This window comes from Helianthus annuus, chromosome 6 (assembly GCF_002127325.2).
Source record: "Helianthus annuus cultivar XRQ/B chromosome 6, HanXRQr2.0-SUNRISE, whole genome shotgun sequence".
In the NCBI taxonomy this organism is placed as follows: Eukaryota; Viridiplantae; Streptophyta; class Magnoliopsida; order Asterales; family Asteraceae; genus Helianthus; species Helianthus annuus.
Window position 1 is genome coordinate 8,639,591 of NC_035438.2, and position 15,380 is coordinate 8,654,970.

The 15,380-nt window shown below is 38.0% G+C and overlaps 1 protein-coding gene across 1 annotated transcript; it reads right to left on the reverse strand.

The window, feature by feature from the left end:
• Positions 1 to 580: 580 nt before the first annotated feature.
• On the reverse strand, positions 581 to 4,823 carry LOC110864583 (transmembrane protein 205). Its single transcript, XM_022113683.2, has 3 exons — positions 4,577 to 4,823; positions 2,760 to 2,979; positions 581 to 918 (listed from the first exon to the last, which is right to left on the reverse strand). The coding sequence occupies exons 1-3, from the start codon at positions 4,765 to 4,767 to the stop codon at positions 703 to 705; spliced, it is 627 nt and encodes a 208-aa protein (XP_021969375.1). The 5' UTR covers positions 4,768 to 4,823; the 3' UTR covers positions 581 to 702.
• Positions 4,824 to 15,380: the final 10,557 nt, after the last annotated feature.

The following is a 15,380-nucleotide window of genomic DNA, read 5'->3' on the forward strand; positions in this document are numbered from 1 at the left end:
AACGGTGGGGAATTAGTGGGCAACATGTGTGGTGGTATTTGAAGAGATTATGGTATTTGCCCATGGTTTTAAAAAGAAAAAATGGGATTACTGACAAGACAAGAGAGAGAGGTAAGAGTTTTGGTGTTTCCAAGACAAGACTGCCATGTGCACGTTATATTTATTAGCTTTATATATTTCTTTTGTGGACACGCATTCGTGGATTGGTTGCTGGTTGAGACGTTTCAGGTTTGAGGAAAAGTCTTAAAAAGTCATTTGAATTGGCTATTTTTGAAACTTAGGAAAAGTCTTGGCTATTTTGGCTATTTCCCCTAAAAATAATTGCCCCATTGTTCGAGTCGTACCAAAAAGAACCCGGGTGAAGCACCCACACGTAATACGTAACTATAACTTTGCCAAATTCAAACACCTCATTAGACTGGACCACTCCTTGACACAACGGGCTAGGGCGGTTAAACATACCTATTATCTTAACATACGATTATAATATAAGCCGCTTTGACCAGCCCTTTGTACGGCCGACGAAAATTCTTGGATTCGCCACTGATCTTTTACCAATTGTGGCTCTGCACAAAAGATCTGCGCGGAAATCTGGCATGTGGTTTGTATTATTCAAAGCTAAGCTTGATCATCCTTTTACGTAAAGGAAAATGATACAATACGGTCATAATCAACATACAAGCCATATGAAACAGGATGGATCTAGAGATCAATTTTGCCAGCTAAGTACCATGAATGCATCGCAAGACTGCCAAAAGACATTATATTGGCTAGAGAAGACAGTCCATGAATCATCCCGAACTTCTTGTTCATTGCGGCTAGCTTCGGGTTCACCTTTGCAACCTCCTGGTTCTTTGTCCACCCGGTTTCTTCACCTATGTTCGCCTCCCTTTCCACCTTGTGCCTTTGCTTCATCATCTGTATTCACATATTGACCACATAAATATCAATTACTTTGACTAGGGCTGCAAACGACCGAACAATTCGTTCGTTAAGGAAATAAAAGTGTTCGCGAACTGTTCATGAACACCTAGCAAACGAGATTTTCTGTTTGTGTGCGTTCGTTAAGATAATGAACGTGTTCGTGTTCATTCATTAATGGCAAATTGGAAAATAATAATCCCATCTTTCTGAAATTGGCCGATAATAATCCCAAGTCAATTATTAGCCAATAATAATCCGACCCTTGGTTTTAAATTGCGTGATGCGCTCCGATGCGTTTAGTCCAAAAATCTGATGCGCGATGCGTGATGCGAGCGCATCACGTATGTGATGCGTTCTTTATAAAAAAAATAGTTAAAAATTATTTATACATAAAAACTTATAAAAACATACTTAAAGTAAAACAACTGACGTAATTAGAAGGTAAGAGTTGTGTTTTTTGGTTCAAATCAAGCATACTAAGATGTTAATTATGGAAAAAACCGAACACAGTTCATAAAATCTGGAAAAAAGCATAAAAAACAATGTTGCGCGCATCAGAGCGCATTATGCGAAATGCGCGCAATATTCTCGCATCACGTAAACACATCGCATCAGCTGTTGCGATGCGCTCTCATTAGCGCATCGGGCGCATCACGCATTATGCGCGCATTATGCGTGCATTTTAAAACCAAGATCCGACCCCGTCCAATTTTTTTGTAAAATAGTCTGCCGTTAAAATAGCTTAACGGAGTTAAGTTTTTTTCCGAATTACAAACCGATGTTTTAGGACTTTTGATCAGAACGAGGGTACGAGTCGATTGATGTAAAACTTACCTCAAAATATTGCCCCCAACCCACGAAAACGGTGCTTCAATTCGGGTGTTTAACTTCCAATTAACAAAATTCAAGCCATTTCGAACACAATTTCGAGGTAAGTTTTACATCAATCGACTCGTATCCTCGTTCTGATCAAAAGCCCTAAAACATCGGTTTGTAATTCGGAAAAAAACTTTAACTCCGTTAACCTTATTTTAACGGCGGTCTGTTTTACAAAAAAAAATTGGACGAGGTCGGATTATTATTGGCTAACAACTGACTTAGGATTATTATCAGCCAATTTCAGAAAGATGGTATTATTATTTTCCAATTTGCCTTCATTAATTTTAGGTAATGGACACAAACGAACACAAACAAACGTTCATGAACACAAATGAGTGTTAACAAACATAAATGAACATATATTAAAAGGTATGTAATATACGATACACTAGTATTTATTAAATATTTTAGAGTAAATTGCAATTTTCGTCCCTGAGGTTTGGCCACTTTTGCGACTTTCATCCAAATGCTTGTTTTTTCGCATCTGGGTCCTTGTCGTTTCAAAATCTTACCATTTTCATCCTTGAGGTTTGCAATTTATTACGACTTTCGTCCCCCGAAATTTGGCCCTCAGGGATGAAAATTGCAATTTACTCAATACTTTATTATTGGGAATTTTGAAGTACTTATGTAAAATAAAAATATTAAAAACGAACTATCGAACAGAAACATACATAAACGAACACGTTACCAAACTTTAACGAACATAAATGAACGAACGCAGCCTGTGTCCGTGTTCATTCATTTAACTAAACGAACGAAATTTATTGTTCGTGTTCATTCATTTATCAAACGAACGAACACAAACGAACTTCCCGCTAAACGTACAGTTCGTTTGCAGCCTAATCATTGATATTCAAGTAATCATACAACACGAAGTCCCTAACCATCTGATTAAATGACTATTCTGCGCATATCAAACACCAAATTAGGACTAGTTATATTATGATAGTTACCTCAATGGTCATGGGGGTGAAGACAAAAAGATTGGTGAGATTAAACACAAAAGCAGCCACCAAAAACCCTAACTGATACTTCTCAGCAGTTGATGAAGACTTCCACGGATGTGTATACCCAAAACACCCCACCGACACCGCACAACATATGCCGACCATCATAAAGTACGCCGGAAACATTTTGCTTTGAAGATTCCCAAACTGATGTCTCGGCAGATTCCTACAAATATTACCATGTAATTCATTAGGCTTCCATTGCTAGGGCAAAATAGTTGAATTTCACAACACAAATGTATAAATCAATTTTGGAGTCTGAGCACAAAACTAATACAAACTGATGTATTGGCAGATTTAGGGCTGCAAACGAACCAAACTTCGGCGAACAGTTCGTGAACCGTTAGGCGGGAAGTTCGCTTGTCTCCGTTCGTTTATTAAACAAACGAACACGAACAAGAAATTTCGTTCGTTTAGTTAAAGGAATGAACATGAACAGAGGTCGCATTCATTCATTTATGTTCGTGAACGTTCGGTAACATGTGCCTTTGTGTTCGATACTTCAAATTCCATTCCAACAAATGATATTTGATAAGTGTCGGTGTATTATATATTTTGTTCATGAACGGTTGTTTGTGTTCGTTTGTTTCCATTTTTTTCATGAACATTAGTATGCACTCATTTGTGTTCATCAACGTTCGTTTTCGTTCATTGTCTAAAATTAACAAACAAACACAAACGCTATGCAGTTAGTATCGGTGATATATCGGTCCCTAGTAAAATATCGGTACCAATTATCGGCGATATTTGACCGATATATCACCGATATTATTAGTGTTAAATTGCTATATATATAAATTCTACTTGATATTAAATTTACCGATATCTCACTGAGATAACCTATATCTCAAATAGTGGAGAGTTCAAATGGGAAAAAAATTTTTGTAAAAATAAAAAAGAAGAAATTTCAACCAATAAGAATATTTTATTTTACTTCATTTAATATAAGTAGTTAATGTTACTATAAGGGTACATTAGTAAATCTACATAGGTCATTAATTTGTAGTCTTTCTCTTTAATAGCTAAACACATTAAATTTTTTGTAACTTATCTTCAAAATATATATTTTTTCAAAAAAAGAAAATAATTTAATTTAAATTGTAGGATAAATTACGAGTTGTGCAGGATAAATTACGAGTTGTGTAGGAAAAATTTCAACGTGTAGGATGAATTTCGAAATATGTAGGATAACTTTTGACGTGTGTAGGCAAAAAAAAGTTGGTGTGAAGGATAATTGTCTTTATGACTAATTAATTAGTAAAAAATGATCATAAATGAGATAAGTGAAAAAACTATTTAATGTTTTACAAAATTACCATTTGTTCTTTTTCTTCTCAATTAAATTTTCTTCTCAAATGAACTTTCCCCATCTCAAATATAGGTCCTTGACCCGATATCCGATATTTTATCGCATTAACTGCATAGCACAAACGAACACAAACAAGTTCGTTTCCTTAACAAACGAACACGAATATAAAATCTCGTTCGATAAGTGTTCATGAACACAGATATTTCTTAACAAACGAACACTGTTCGATTGCAGCCCTAGGCAGATTCCTATGAATAAATCAATTTTGGAGTAGGAGCACAAAACTAAAATAAGCAAATTCCTATGAGAATTAACATGTGATTCACTAAATTTCAATTGGTAGGGCAAAATAGTTAAATTTTAAGGCACAAATGAAAAAATCAATATTGGAGTGTGAACAGTAAACTAATACAGGTTTGAAAATTAAATGAAATTGTGAATAATAATAAGTTACTTGAACATGATGATGCCGCCGATGAAGGTGACCCAGAGGGCTGCGCCCCAAGCGGTGGAGAAGCATAAGAGGTGTGCGAGTTTGACGAAGGTTGTGATCTTTGCGGAATTTGATCCGAAGGTTTCCGGTGAAAAGATGACTCCGATTGCTAAGAAGGAGATCGCGGTGAGAAATCTTGTCAACCAAGCCATGATGATGGATGGATGGATGGATGGAGGAAATGAATTGTTTGAAGAAGAAATGTAAATGTGATGAAGAAGATGGTTCTAGAATGATTTAATTTATTGGAAAGGTTACCTAACCCTCAAGTTGGGTTGGGGAAGTTAGTATGTTAACCGGGTAATCATCTTTACACTCGTAAATCACCCTTTGCTTTCCACTTTCGGTTCGTCTTGGATGAGAGGCGAGGTTTTACCGATTATTCTACTGTCATGCCTTCGGGCGGGTAGATATCGGGTTTCTGCGTATCTGGGAGAGCCAAGTGGCTGCCGGCGGTCGAGTAGTCAATCTTGGGCACAGCGGCCGGTGTCATGGTGGTTGACACGTCGTTCCTTGCCATTCCAAAGAAAAATCACCGTTTGCTTTGGATATATATATTGTGAATTCGCTTGTGCCACGATAATACACTAATAGTCTTTCAATAATCTAAATTTGTAGTTAAAAAAATCACTCTCTACTCTACTATATTATATTATATTATACTATATTATATTATATTATACTATATTATATTATATTATACTATATTATACTATACTATATTATATTATACTATGCTATGCTATACTATACTATGTATTAAAAAGCATCATGATGCTACAATATCCAATGTTCCTGTGTCTTTCTAAAAATTACAAGATTGTCATCTACACTTGCATGTTAATTTTTCTTCTTTATGGCATTTATGTAATTTAGTCTTTTTTGAATGAAATTTGTAATCCTCTCACAATTTTTTTTTTTGTTTTATGGTTTGACGACCAATGTTTTAGTTTTTGTACTTTTTTAATCTCAACTTTTGTTAGTTTTTTTTAAACCATCTCATAAAATTTCCTTTGTTTTGTTCTATATTTTGACCACTAAGGTTTTGTTTCTTACACTTTTAGCGGCTACATTTCTTTCTTCTTATTTTTTTAAGTTTTAGATTAGCCTGATACATTATAATAAATTACGGCTTTAACCCAATAGTTTTATAGCTTTATTTTTTTTTTTATAAATTTCATTCGTTATTTTTTTACATAAAACTTAATACGCGATATATTTTCTTTTGGAAACGGCTCAACACAACGTCATCACCATCATTTTTTCGGTTCGTTTGTTCGGGTCGCAACATCACGTTATATATACAATGTCACCATTTTTTGTTACATTTTATTTTAATTTTAGTTTTTTACGCATTTATATTTTGCATCTTCGTATCGGTCTTTATTGTTTACCTTGTACGTGGATTCCTCGCCGTAACGTGCGATGAAGAAATCCTAGTTTTTGATTTGATATGATGTCGTATAATTTTTTTTTATTATGACAATAAATATAATGGTCATATATGGGAGGTACGAAAAAAGATATATCAACATTGTGAGAGTTGAAATGAAATAACATTTTTAATAGTCCACATTGGAATGCATTGGAATAAATTTTCTATATGCATGGAGAACATGTGTTATAATTTTCATTGTTACTTTTCCCCTTTGTTGTTATTGTTTATTTATTATAAAACAAAGAAAACAATGTAATCTTTTGTCATTGTCTTTTAAATTTACTCGTGTCAGGCAAGTTGGATTTACACAAAACCAAAATGAACAAATATTAACTTGTATAGAGGAAGTTCACGTTATATAAAAACAACTTTAAAACATCAAATACAAATACTCTTTATCATACAAAACGTACAAATATGGTAAAAAGATAAAAAAAACAACTTTAAAAGATCAAATACAAATACCCTCTATCATACAAAACGTACAAATGTGGTGAAAAGATAGAAAAAAACGTGGTTGCATTTTCATAATTATTTAATCGTATAATAATAATCAAAATTACACTACAAATGATCTTGTAGGGTAATTATGATTTTGTAGGGCAATTTTGTAAAATGATATCGTATGGTAATTTTGTTCTTATAGAGTAATTTTGTAGAGTATCATAATTACTCTACAAATGGTCTTGTAGGGTAATTTTGATCTTATAGGGTAATTTTGTAGAGTATCATAATTACTCTACAAATGATCTTGTAAAGTAATTTTGATATTGTAGGGTAATTTTGAATTGTATATTGTTTGATAAACTTGTAGAGTGATTTTGATACACTTGTAGATAATTTCGATAATTACCGCACAATACCATTTTACAAAATTACCCTGAAAGATCAAAATTACCCTACAAGATCATTTGTAGAGTAATTTTGATAATTACCTTACGAGTAAATAATTACGAAAATGCCACCATATCTTTTTTACTTTTTCATGTTTTTCGTATGTTTTGTATGATAAAGCTCTTTGTACGTGAACTTTAACTCTAAACATCTAAGGGTGGACGGGGTGTACGCGGTGAGGGGAATCGGTGATGGTAGTCCCCGATCGGGAACACCGCCGCCATCAATACGGGGACCCGAATCGGGGGGTGGATTAGGCATGGGTTCACCGCTTGGTTTGGCTCTTTTTTCGAAAGAAGACCGTTGAATAACGGTCGAATTTATTAAAAAAAATACAACTTTTTTAAAAAACATATATTTAAACAACCTAAATCAATTTTTTACCACACTCACCACTCTCAAACTCACACCAAAACTCTCAAACTCCAATCTTTCAAATACAAAATGGATTCCAAGCTTCCGTTTCTTTCTACCCTACCCGAGTTTCCCGACGATGGAGATGCATCGTCAAGCGATAGTAGCTTAATTTTCTTCCAAAATCTCATCCAACAAGCGGAGCTACTAGACACGGCATCGTCTAGTAAAAAAAATTATGTCCGTCGAGATCGTGAGGGGGGCCATGAGACACTCATGGCCGATTATTTTGATGAAAATCCAAAATTTAATGAAGATACTTTTCGTCACAGGTTTCGTATGTCCAAGTCTTTGTTCCTAAAAATTGTTAGTGACGTGGAAGCGTATGACGAGTGGTTTCAAGAAGGCTTAGACGGGAGAATGAAGAAAAGTTTTACACCGTTGCAAAAGGTTACTTCGGTAATTAAACAACTTGCAACCGGTAACCCACCAGACGAGGGGGACGAGTATTTAAATATGTCTGAAAGGACCTCTCGTGAGTGCCTTGAATATTTCTGCGAGACGGTCTGTAAAAGGTATGGCGGTGAATTCCTACGTAGACCAACGAGCCACGAAGTCGTGCTATTGTACACACTTCGTCTGGAGAATTGTAACACCTCGAAAAATTTCGTCCAATAATGTCTTGACACGTGTCATAAGGTTCCGGTATGTGAAAACAAACTTTAGAGGGACTAAAAGTGACAAACAGTGAAAACTATGGAACGTAAGGGTCCAAAGTGTCAACAATGGATAAATAGACTCTATGATAACCCTGCATAATGTTTATAACCTTAAACGGATGGTTCATGGATCATACGACGCGGAAATTGCACAAAAGTGAGGAATTGCAAACTATAGGGGCCAAAAGTGTCAACATGTTTAATTTATACCTCTGAGAGAACTTTTGGCAGACCCAAAGCTTTGAGAAGCTAAAATATACTCACTAGAATATGTGGTAAAAATTTCATAAAGTTTCGTCAACGTATGAGAAAGTTATGGCCAAAACCGTACTTAAGGGACTAAAAGCGTCAACGTCGAATTTCATGGCTTTTCGGTTGAGCGCAAAGTTATCCGAGGACATTACCATGTTGGTAAATGTCCTAAGGTTCTAAAAAACCAAGATTAGGGTTTACGAGTCTAGATATGAAGCCGAAACATCGCGTGCAAGTTCAGGGACCAAAGCTGCCAAGTTAGAAATTTGTTTGGCTGAACAGGAGGTCAGGCGACCCGCCTGGAAAGGCCCAAGCGGGCCGCGTGAGACTGCCAGGTGCAGCATTTCGCGAAAATTGCATTTGTAATCCGAAATTGAAGTGGTAACCAGCTGTGTTCACCTCCTTTTGCTCCAATAAAATCTCTTGCATGGCTAGGACAACAGTAACCTCCTTTTATCAGCTGATTTCCTCCATATATTGATCAAAGAGCTCATTTCTTGGGCATTTGCAATTGTGAACAAGAACACCCAAGACTTGCAAAAGCTCTCAAGGCATTCTGGAGCATATCTGAACGACAAGGCAGCATCCTAGTGTTCACTAAGCATCTATAGGACCTTTGTAAGCTTCTATTTCAGTCCTTAATTCGTTCTAGCATAGGTTAATTGCTAAAAGTCAAACTGTTGTTCTTATACTTTGACTTTCTGATTAAACGAGTCTTACTCAGTCATTTCTCAAATTGAAACCAGATATATGTTGGTATTTATGTGGGAAACAAACCCTCAAAAGGGTATTATCTGAATCCCACTATATGCATGCTAATTGTCGAGTCAAACATGTTTCTAAAAAGTCAACAGAAGTGATTTTTGCAAAAATAATCTTGAATGGTAATGTAAATGACATGCAATCTGTTTGATCATCATAGATAGCTTTATAATGAATATAAGAATGTGTTTTACCATGATCAACTCGACAATCTTTAGTATAAATACGAATCGGAACCGAAAGTCTTGTAAAACGACTATTTCGTAGACTATCGATTCGGATTCGTACGTGCATGTTTGAGATCTGTATTGGAGAGTATTTTTGACTATTTATATTTTGGTAAAACTTTCTGGAATTTTTGTTGCTTAAGTCTATACATAGCCGATTCATTTGCATGTTTCCGATTATGCTTAAAAGTTGACTATTTTGCCCTTTCTGATATAAAACGTGATTTTTGGAAAAGTGAAAGAGTAGAAATCTTTATTTTTAATATATAAACTTGCACCGAGAATTTCGGATCAGTTGGTGGTCCATATTTTGAGTTATGGCCATTAGCGTAAAACTATGTTCTTAAGTTACATAAACGGCCCTTTTCGCGTATAACCTATTTCTGGCCACGTTTTGATACAAAACTTTTTACCCACTGATGTTATATATTATTTTGGGAATTTTGATGATTTTTATTTAATTTTTGGCTGATCGGATCATAGATCGCTAAGTCGATTCGGTTAATGCCGGTTTTGACCGTTTAAGCCATAAAATGAGTTTTATACATCCTTTTGACCCGAAACCTTTTTCTACTGATTTTATATGTTAAATATATTATTTTGAGCATTCTGGAAATATAAAAATCTCAGCTTTCTTATTAAAACCCAGAAACGGCTCTAAATCGCATTTTTAGCATTTTTAACGCATAGTAAGCGTTATACTCATTTTAAACATATAAGACTTATACCTACTGATGTAATTAGCATATTTTCATATAATAACAGTAAGTATAAGTATATGAACTCAGATTTCCAGTTTTGGCATTTTTAGCCCTTGTGAAATTACTAAAATACCCCTACGGTGCATAGTTTGATTTTTAAATGTTAAGTTTGGTATATGGGTCATACCCTACTGTTATAATATGTTAAATGGAGTATATTTTCTGTATAAACCAGACCCGAAACTCAGATTTCTATTTTGACTCTTTTATAACCTTTTAAATGACCAAAATGCCCTTATAAGGCATAAATTGAGCTTAAAATTTTTCCGGGCAATATAGAACATAACTTACTGATGTTATATCATATTTAAAGCATATTATCTCAGGGAACTTGCATTTGACTCTTTTGGCTACCCGTAGCGCCCTTTATGCGTTCGGTTCGGTTTACGTAACTAGTTTGCGTAAATTGACCGAAACGGGTCAAACGTTATCATTTTTATCTCAAAATCCAGAATGTATTTAGTATACCCATATTATACAAGTATTCAAACTTGTCGGGTCTAAATCACATTCTATCCGGTCTTTCGCTTAATCGTGCGTAAACCGTATCATCCTTAAAACTAACCGGTCAAAGCTTAGGCTTAAATAAAAGACCCGTTTGGTATCTAATAGGTTAATTATAAACCTTGTTCCAGATTAGGAGGCCCAGTAAAAGCTACCACACTTACCGTTTGTGTTACATACTTGCTCAGGTAAATACATTTTGACTTATTTTCCCTATACGGGCTTGTGGTACGGTATTTAAAATACCGCTTGATCAGGCGCACAAGTCCTGCACCTTATGGGTGTACAGTCTTGAATAGCTTGTGCGACTCGTTTAAACAGTCTTGTCTTACTTTAGGCTTTGGGGGGTTATTGACCGTGTCCCGGATATCCTTGGCATTATCTTACGAGATGGCCACGACCAGAGCACGGGGTGTAGGCGTACACTCGGCGTGTATAACTCTTTAATGTGGTGTGTCATTTAATCTTTAGCCCGGACAGCAGATCCCGGGCCACTAAAGATACGAGTGCATGTAAATCGTTCACAAGTTTATATTGCATAATTATCCCAAGTTAATAAAAATATTTATGCCTTGTGCATTTAAATCAATTTTCAATCATTTTCAAAATGAGTCAGTCGATTTGTATTTACCAGTGTAAACTGACGTATTTTTCCCAAAAGGTTAAGTGCAGGTACTATACGAACTAGGCTGGCTGTTTCCTAAGAGCGTCCACTATAGTCTCGCAAGCTCGGACAACAAATAACTGTTGAACAATTTATTCTTATTTTTATTTGATCCGCCTGTGGATCCGTTTCAACTACTTATGATGTTTATTATGTCATTTTAATTAAAGTTGAAATGTATCTATTCTGCTTCCGCTGTGCATTATTATATTGTGTTGATTGTCTATGACGATGCCAACTACGTCACTGTACCCCACACCGGGCCCACCGGTGACACGTGGAAATCGGGGTGTGACAGGTTGGTATCAGAGCCAACGCTGAGTGAATTAAACACTAGTCTTTTGTGTTTAATCTCAGTTACACAATTGCACAATCCTCGATTTTCGAGTCTAGACAAAGAACTTAGAAAATGTTCAACATTTCGTTTATTTTATTTTATTTTATTATTAGCTTTGTCTTATATAGTTTGTTGTGCAACTTGTTTAAATTTTGACAGGATCATTATGCCGCCACGTATGAGAGGTCGAGGAGGATTCGCTACATCTCACGACCATGAGGCAGGACCTTCACACAGGCGAGCCCCGTCAGCTACGCACAACACTGCAGCCAATGATCTTTGGGGATCATTCGCCGAGCCGGCTAGACACTCGGTGTCTATGAGCACTTCGCCATCACTACCCCAATCATTTGGGCCCCACTCGGAAAATGGGCCCCATGGTTCCCATGGATCTTATATACCTCTTCATCAGTCGCCTCACCAATACCCAGCACCAGTTTACCAGGGTCTGTATAACCCTGATGCTTTTGTGGATGAGCCAGTGGGTCATAACCCACTAGGACCGGAGGACCACTTTCCTGGTGATCACGAGATGGAAGTTGATGAAGACACGGACCCTTCACTGCCACCGTCAGGTACGCCCAACCATCCCATCGAGATATCGGATGGGTCACCATTTAGGGGATCACCCTACAATGGTGTTGACAGCTTTCAAGAGAGGTTTCGGCAGCACGATTGGTATTACACCCCCAGCCGCCACAACTCTCCGATGCTCCAGTCTCACCATGGATCGCCGGTGCACTCGCAGCACCACTCTCAGCAGCAGCAGCCTCAGCAGCAGCCGCCTCTGCAGCAGGACCTATCTGAGGCCCTATGGCGCGACGTGATCACTCCGTCGCCACCGCCACCACCAGTTTTACCTCCTCCGCCTCAGAGGCCAAGGAGGAATGCGCGTATGTCTACGCGCGGAGGGATTCGCATAGGCACCCCTCCACACGTTGGTAGCAGTCGCTACACGCCTCTTCACGAGGAGTCCGAGACGGGAGAGTCTCCGCATCCCGTATCGGAGGTCACTTCAGTACCGATCCCGCCTCTGCCGCCGCAGAACTATGGAGAGCCGATTCCGGCTTATGCCAGCGCAGCTCAGTTTAACCCATTCGAGCAGATTTTCCCCCAGGGTTACGACTACACAGGAAACCCTTATTGGCAAGCTGCGAACTACAGCTCGCTTCCACCCAGTGGTCCATTTGGAGACACTTGGGCTGCTGGGCAGTCTACTTTTGGTTATCCTCCGGGTTACCAGCAGCCACAGCCACCGCAGCCGCAGCAGTACCAGCCACCGCCACCGGCGCCTATGATGTCGCCGCCGCAGGTTCAAGAAATCCTGCATGGGATTAACAGCATGCGACGTGAGTTGCAACACGAGATGCGAGCTGATCGCCGACGCAACAGTGGCATGTTCAAGAAGGTGTTTGACTTACTCAAGGGTAAGAGTAAGAAGGATCATTGAATCATTTGATTGTTATCTCATTTACTCATGTCCCTGCGTGGACATTTATTCCTGTATTCTACCCCTGTGTGGGTATGTTGTTCTGTTAACCCCTGCGTGGGTTTGTTTTGCTTAGTTGTTGTTGTTATTTGTTTAGCCCCTGCGCGGGCATGTTATTCATGTTATTTGAATTAAAGTCCCGTTTAGGGCAAAGATGTACTAGTTACTTTATTTGAAATTTGAAATGGTTAATTGGAATTTCTCATTTTATTTACGTGCATGAATTTAATATTTAAATAATGGAAAATATCAATTTTTATTTGATTTGCCATTTATAAGAATCTTAGTAAGGTATAACCTAGCTTGAATGCCTTATTAACAGGCCCGACCATGATGGTAAAACCTGGTTGAAAAGATTCAACTCCCTGTTAACATCTGAAAACATGTTAACATTCCTGGCTAAGCGTGAAATGAAAAATCACACAAGCCACCCTTTTTAATAAATTATTTACAGATTATATCTGTACACAAGTCTGTTAGTGACTTGATACCTACGGGTTATGACTACGTCATATAGTGGCAGTTGTGGTTTATGACTCTCTGTCTAGAAAAGGATTATTTGTTTAATTATACAATTTATAATCCTATAAAAATCTAAATTTATAATTTAGTAATTGTACAAAGTGACTAGGCCTATTGTGCCAATATATATATTTTCATTCCTTGATTGCTAACAAGAGCCTGAATGAGATTTATTAAATTAACTGTTAAGGTTCTTAATACCATGGTTAATAAATCGTCTAGAACGACAATACTGTTGGGTTCTAAATTAGACCTTGTCCTTTATTGTAGCTTAAAGCTACAATGGCCAAATCGGAGGAAACCAACAGTCATTATGGGGAGCACCCAGATAATACCAGGATTCACGTCACTGGAGAAGAATTGCAAGCACTGATAGATAACGCTGTTGCCAAAGCTATGGACAGGCAATTCAGGGAATCTAGCGGTACTCGGAGTAGGACCCGAACAGTAACGCACGTAAAGCCCAAGACTCATTCTGAGGCTCATAGTAAGCCACCTTCTAAAAAGGGTGAGCCGAAGAAGGATGAGGATGATAATCACTCCTCCAACCACAGCAGCATCCCAAAGCAAGAAGTTAAGATGAAGCATGATACGCACAGCAGGTCCTGTACGTACAAGTATTTCGTATCTTGCAAGCCCAGAGATTTCACTGGGGAAAAGGGAGCCGTCGATTGTATGACGTGGATTGATGAGATGGATACTGTGGTTGATATCAGCGGGTGTGCTGATAGGGATGTTGTGAAGTACGCGTCCCAGTCGTTCAAGGGAGACGCGTTAGCATGGTGGAAGTCGCTTCTACAAGCTACTGGAAAGACCGCTCTGTATAGCATGACATGGGATCAGTTTGTAGCACTGATCAAGGAGAATTTCTGTCCGCAACATGAGGTCGAAAGAATAGAATCGGATTTCGTATCCCTGGTTATGAAAAACCTCGATTGTCAGGCATATTTCACTACGTTCAACACCTTGTCTCGTTTAGTGCCTTATCTAGTGACCCCGGAACCGCGTAGGATTGCTCGATTTATTGGGGGTCTGGCACCGGAGATAAAGGCAAGCGTCAAGGCTTCAAGGCCTACTACATTTAGATCAGTAGCTGATCTATCCCTCTCCCTCACTCAAGATGTGGTCAGATTGAGAGCTATTAAGAGCTCAGAAGAAAACAAAAGGAAACGTGAGGATGACACCTCACGAAGGTCTGAGAAACGACACAGAGGGAGCAACGACCACCAAAAAGGGTCGGGATCTAAGAAAGGAGATCGTCAGTCGGGTGAGAAACCCAAATGCAAGGTTTGTAGGAGGCATCACTTTGGGAGATGCAGGCAGGAGTCTAAGTCCCAGCCTTTCGAGAAACGTTGTGGGATCTGCAAGTCCACATATCATAAAGCTGTGGATTGCAAGAAAATGAAGGATGCAACCTGTTTTGGTTGCAACGAGAAAGGGCACATTCGGCCCAACTGCCCAAAGAATGCGAAGAAGGTTGATGATGGAAAGAAGACTAACGCGAGAGTCTTCAGAATGGACGTCAAGGAGGCAGTTCTTGACGACAACGTCATTACAGGTACGTTTCTTGTAAATGATGTTTTTGCTAGAGTCTTGTTTGATTCAGGAGCTGATAAGTCGTTTGTAGATGATAGGTTTTGTAAATTGTTGAACCTTCCTGTTAAAATCTTAAGCGTGAAATATGAGGTGGAATTAGCCGATGGAACCATAGAAACCGCCTCGACTGTTCTAGATGGATGTGTTATATCCATTAGGAATCATTCCTTCCCGTTATCCTTGCTTCCCTTTAAGTTAGCTGGATTCGATATAGTGATAGGCATGGATTGGTTGTCGAGTAACCAA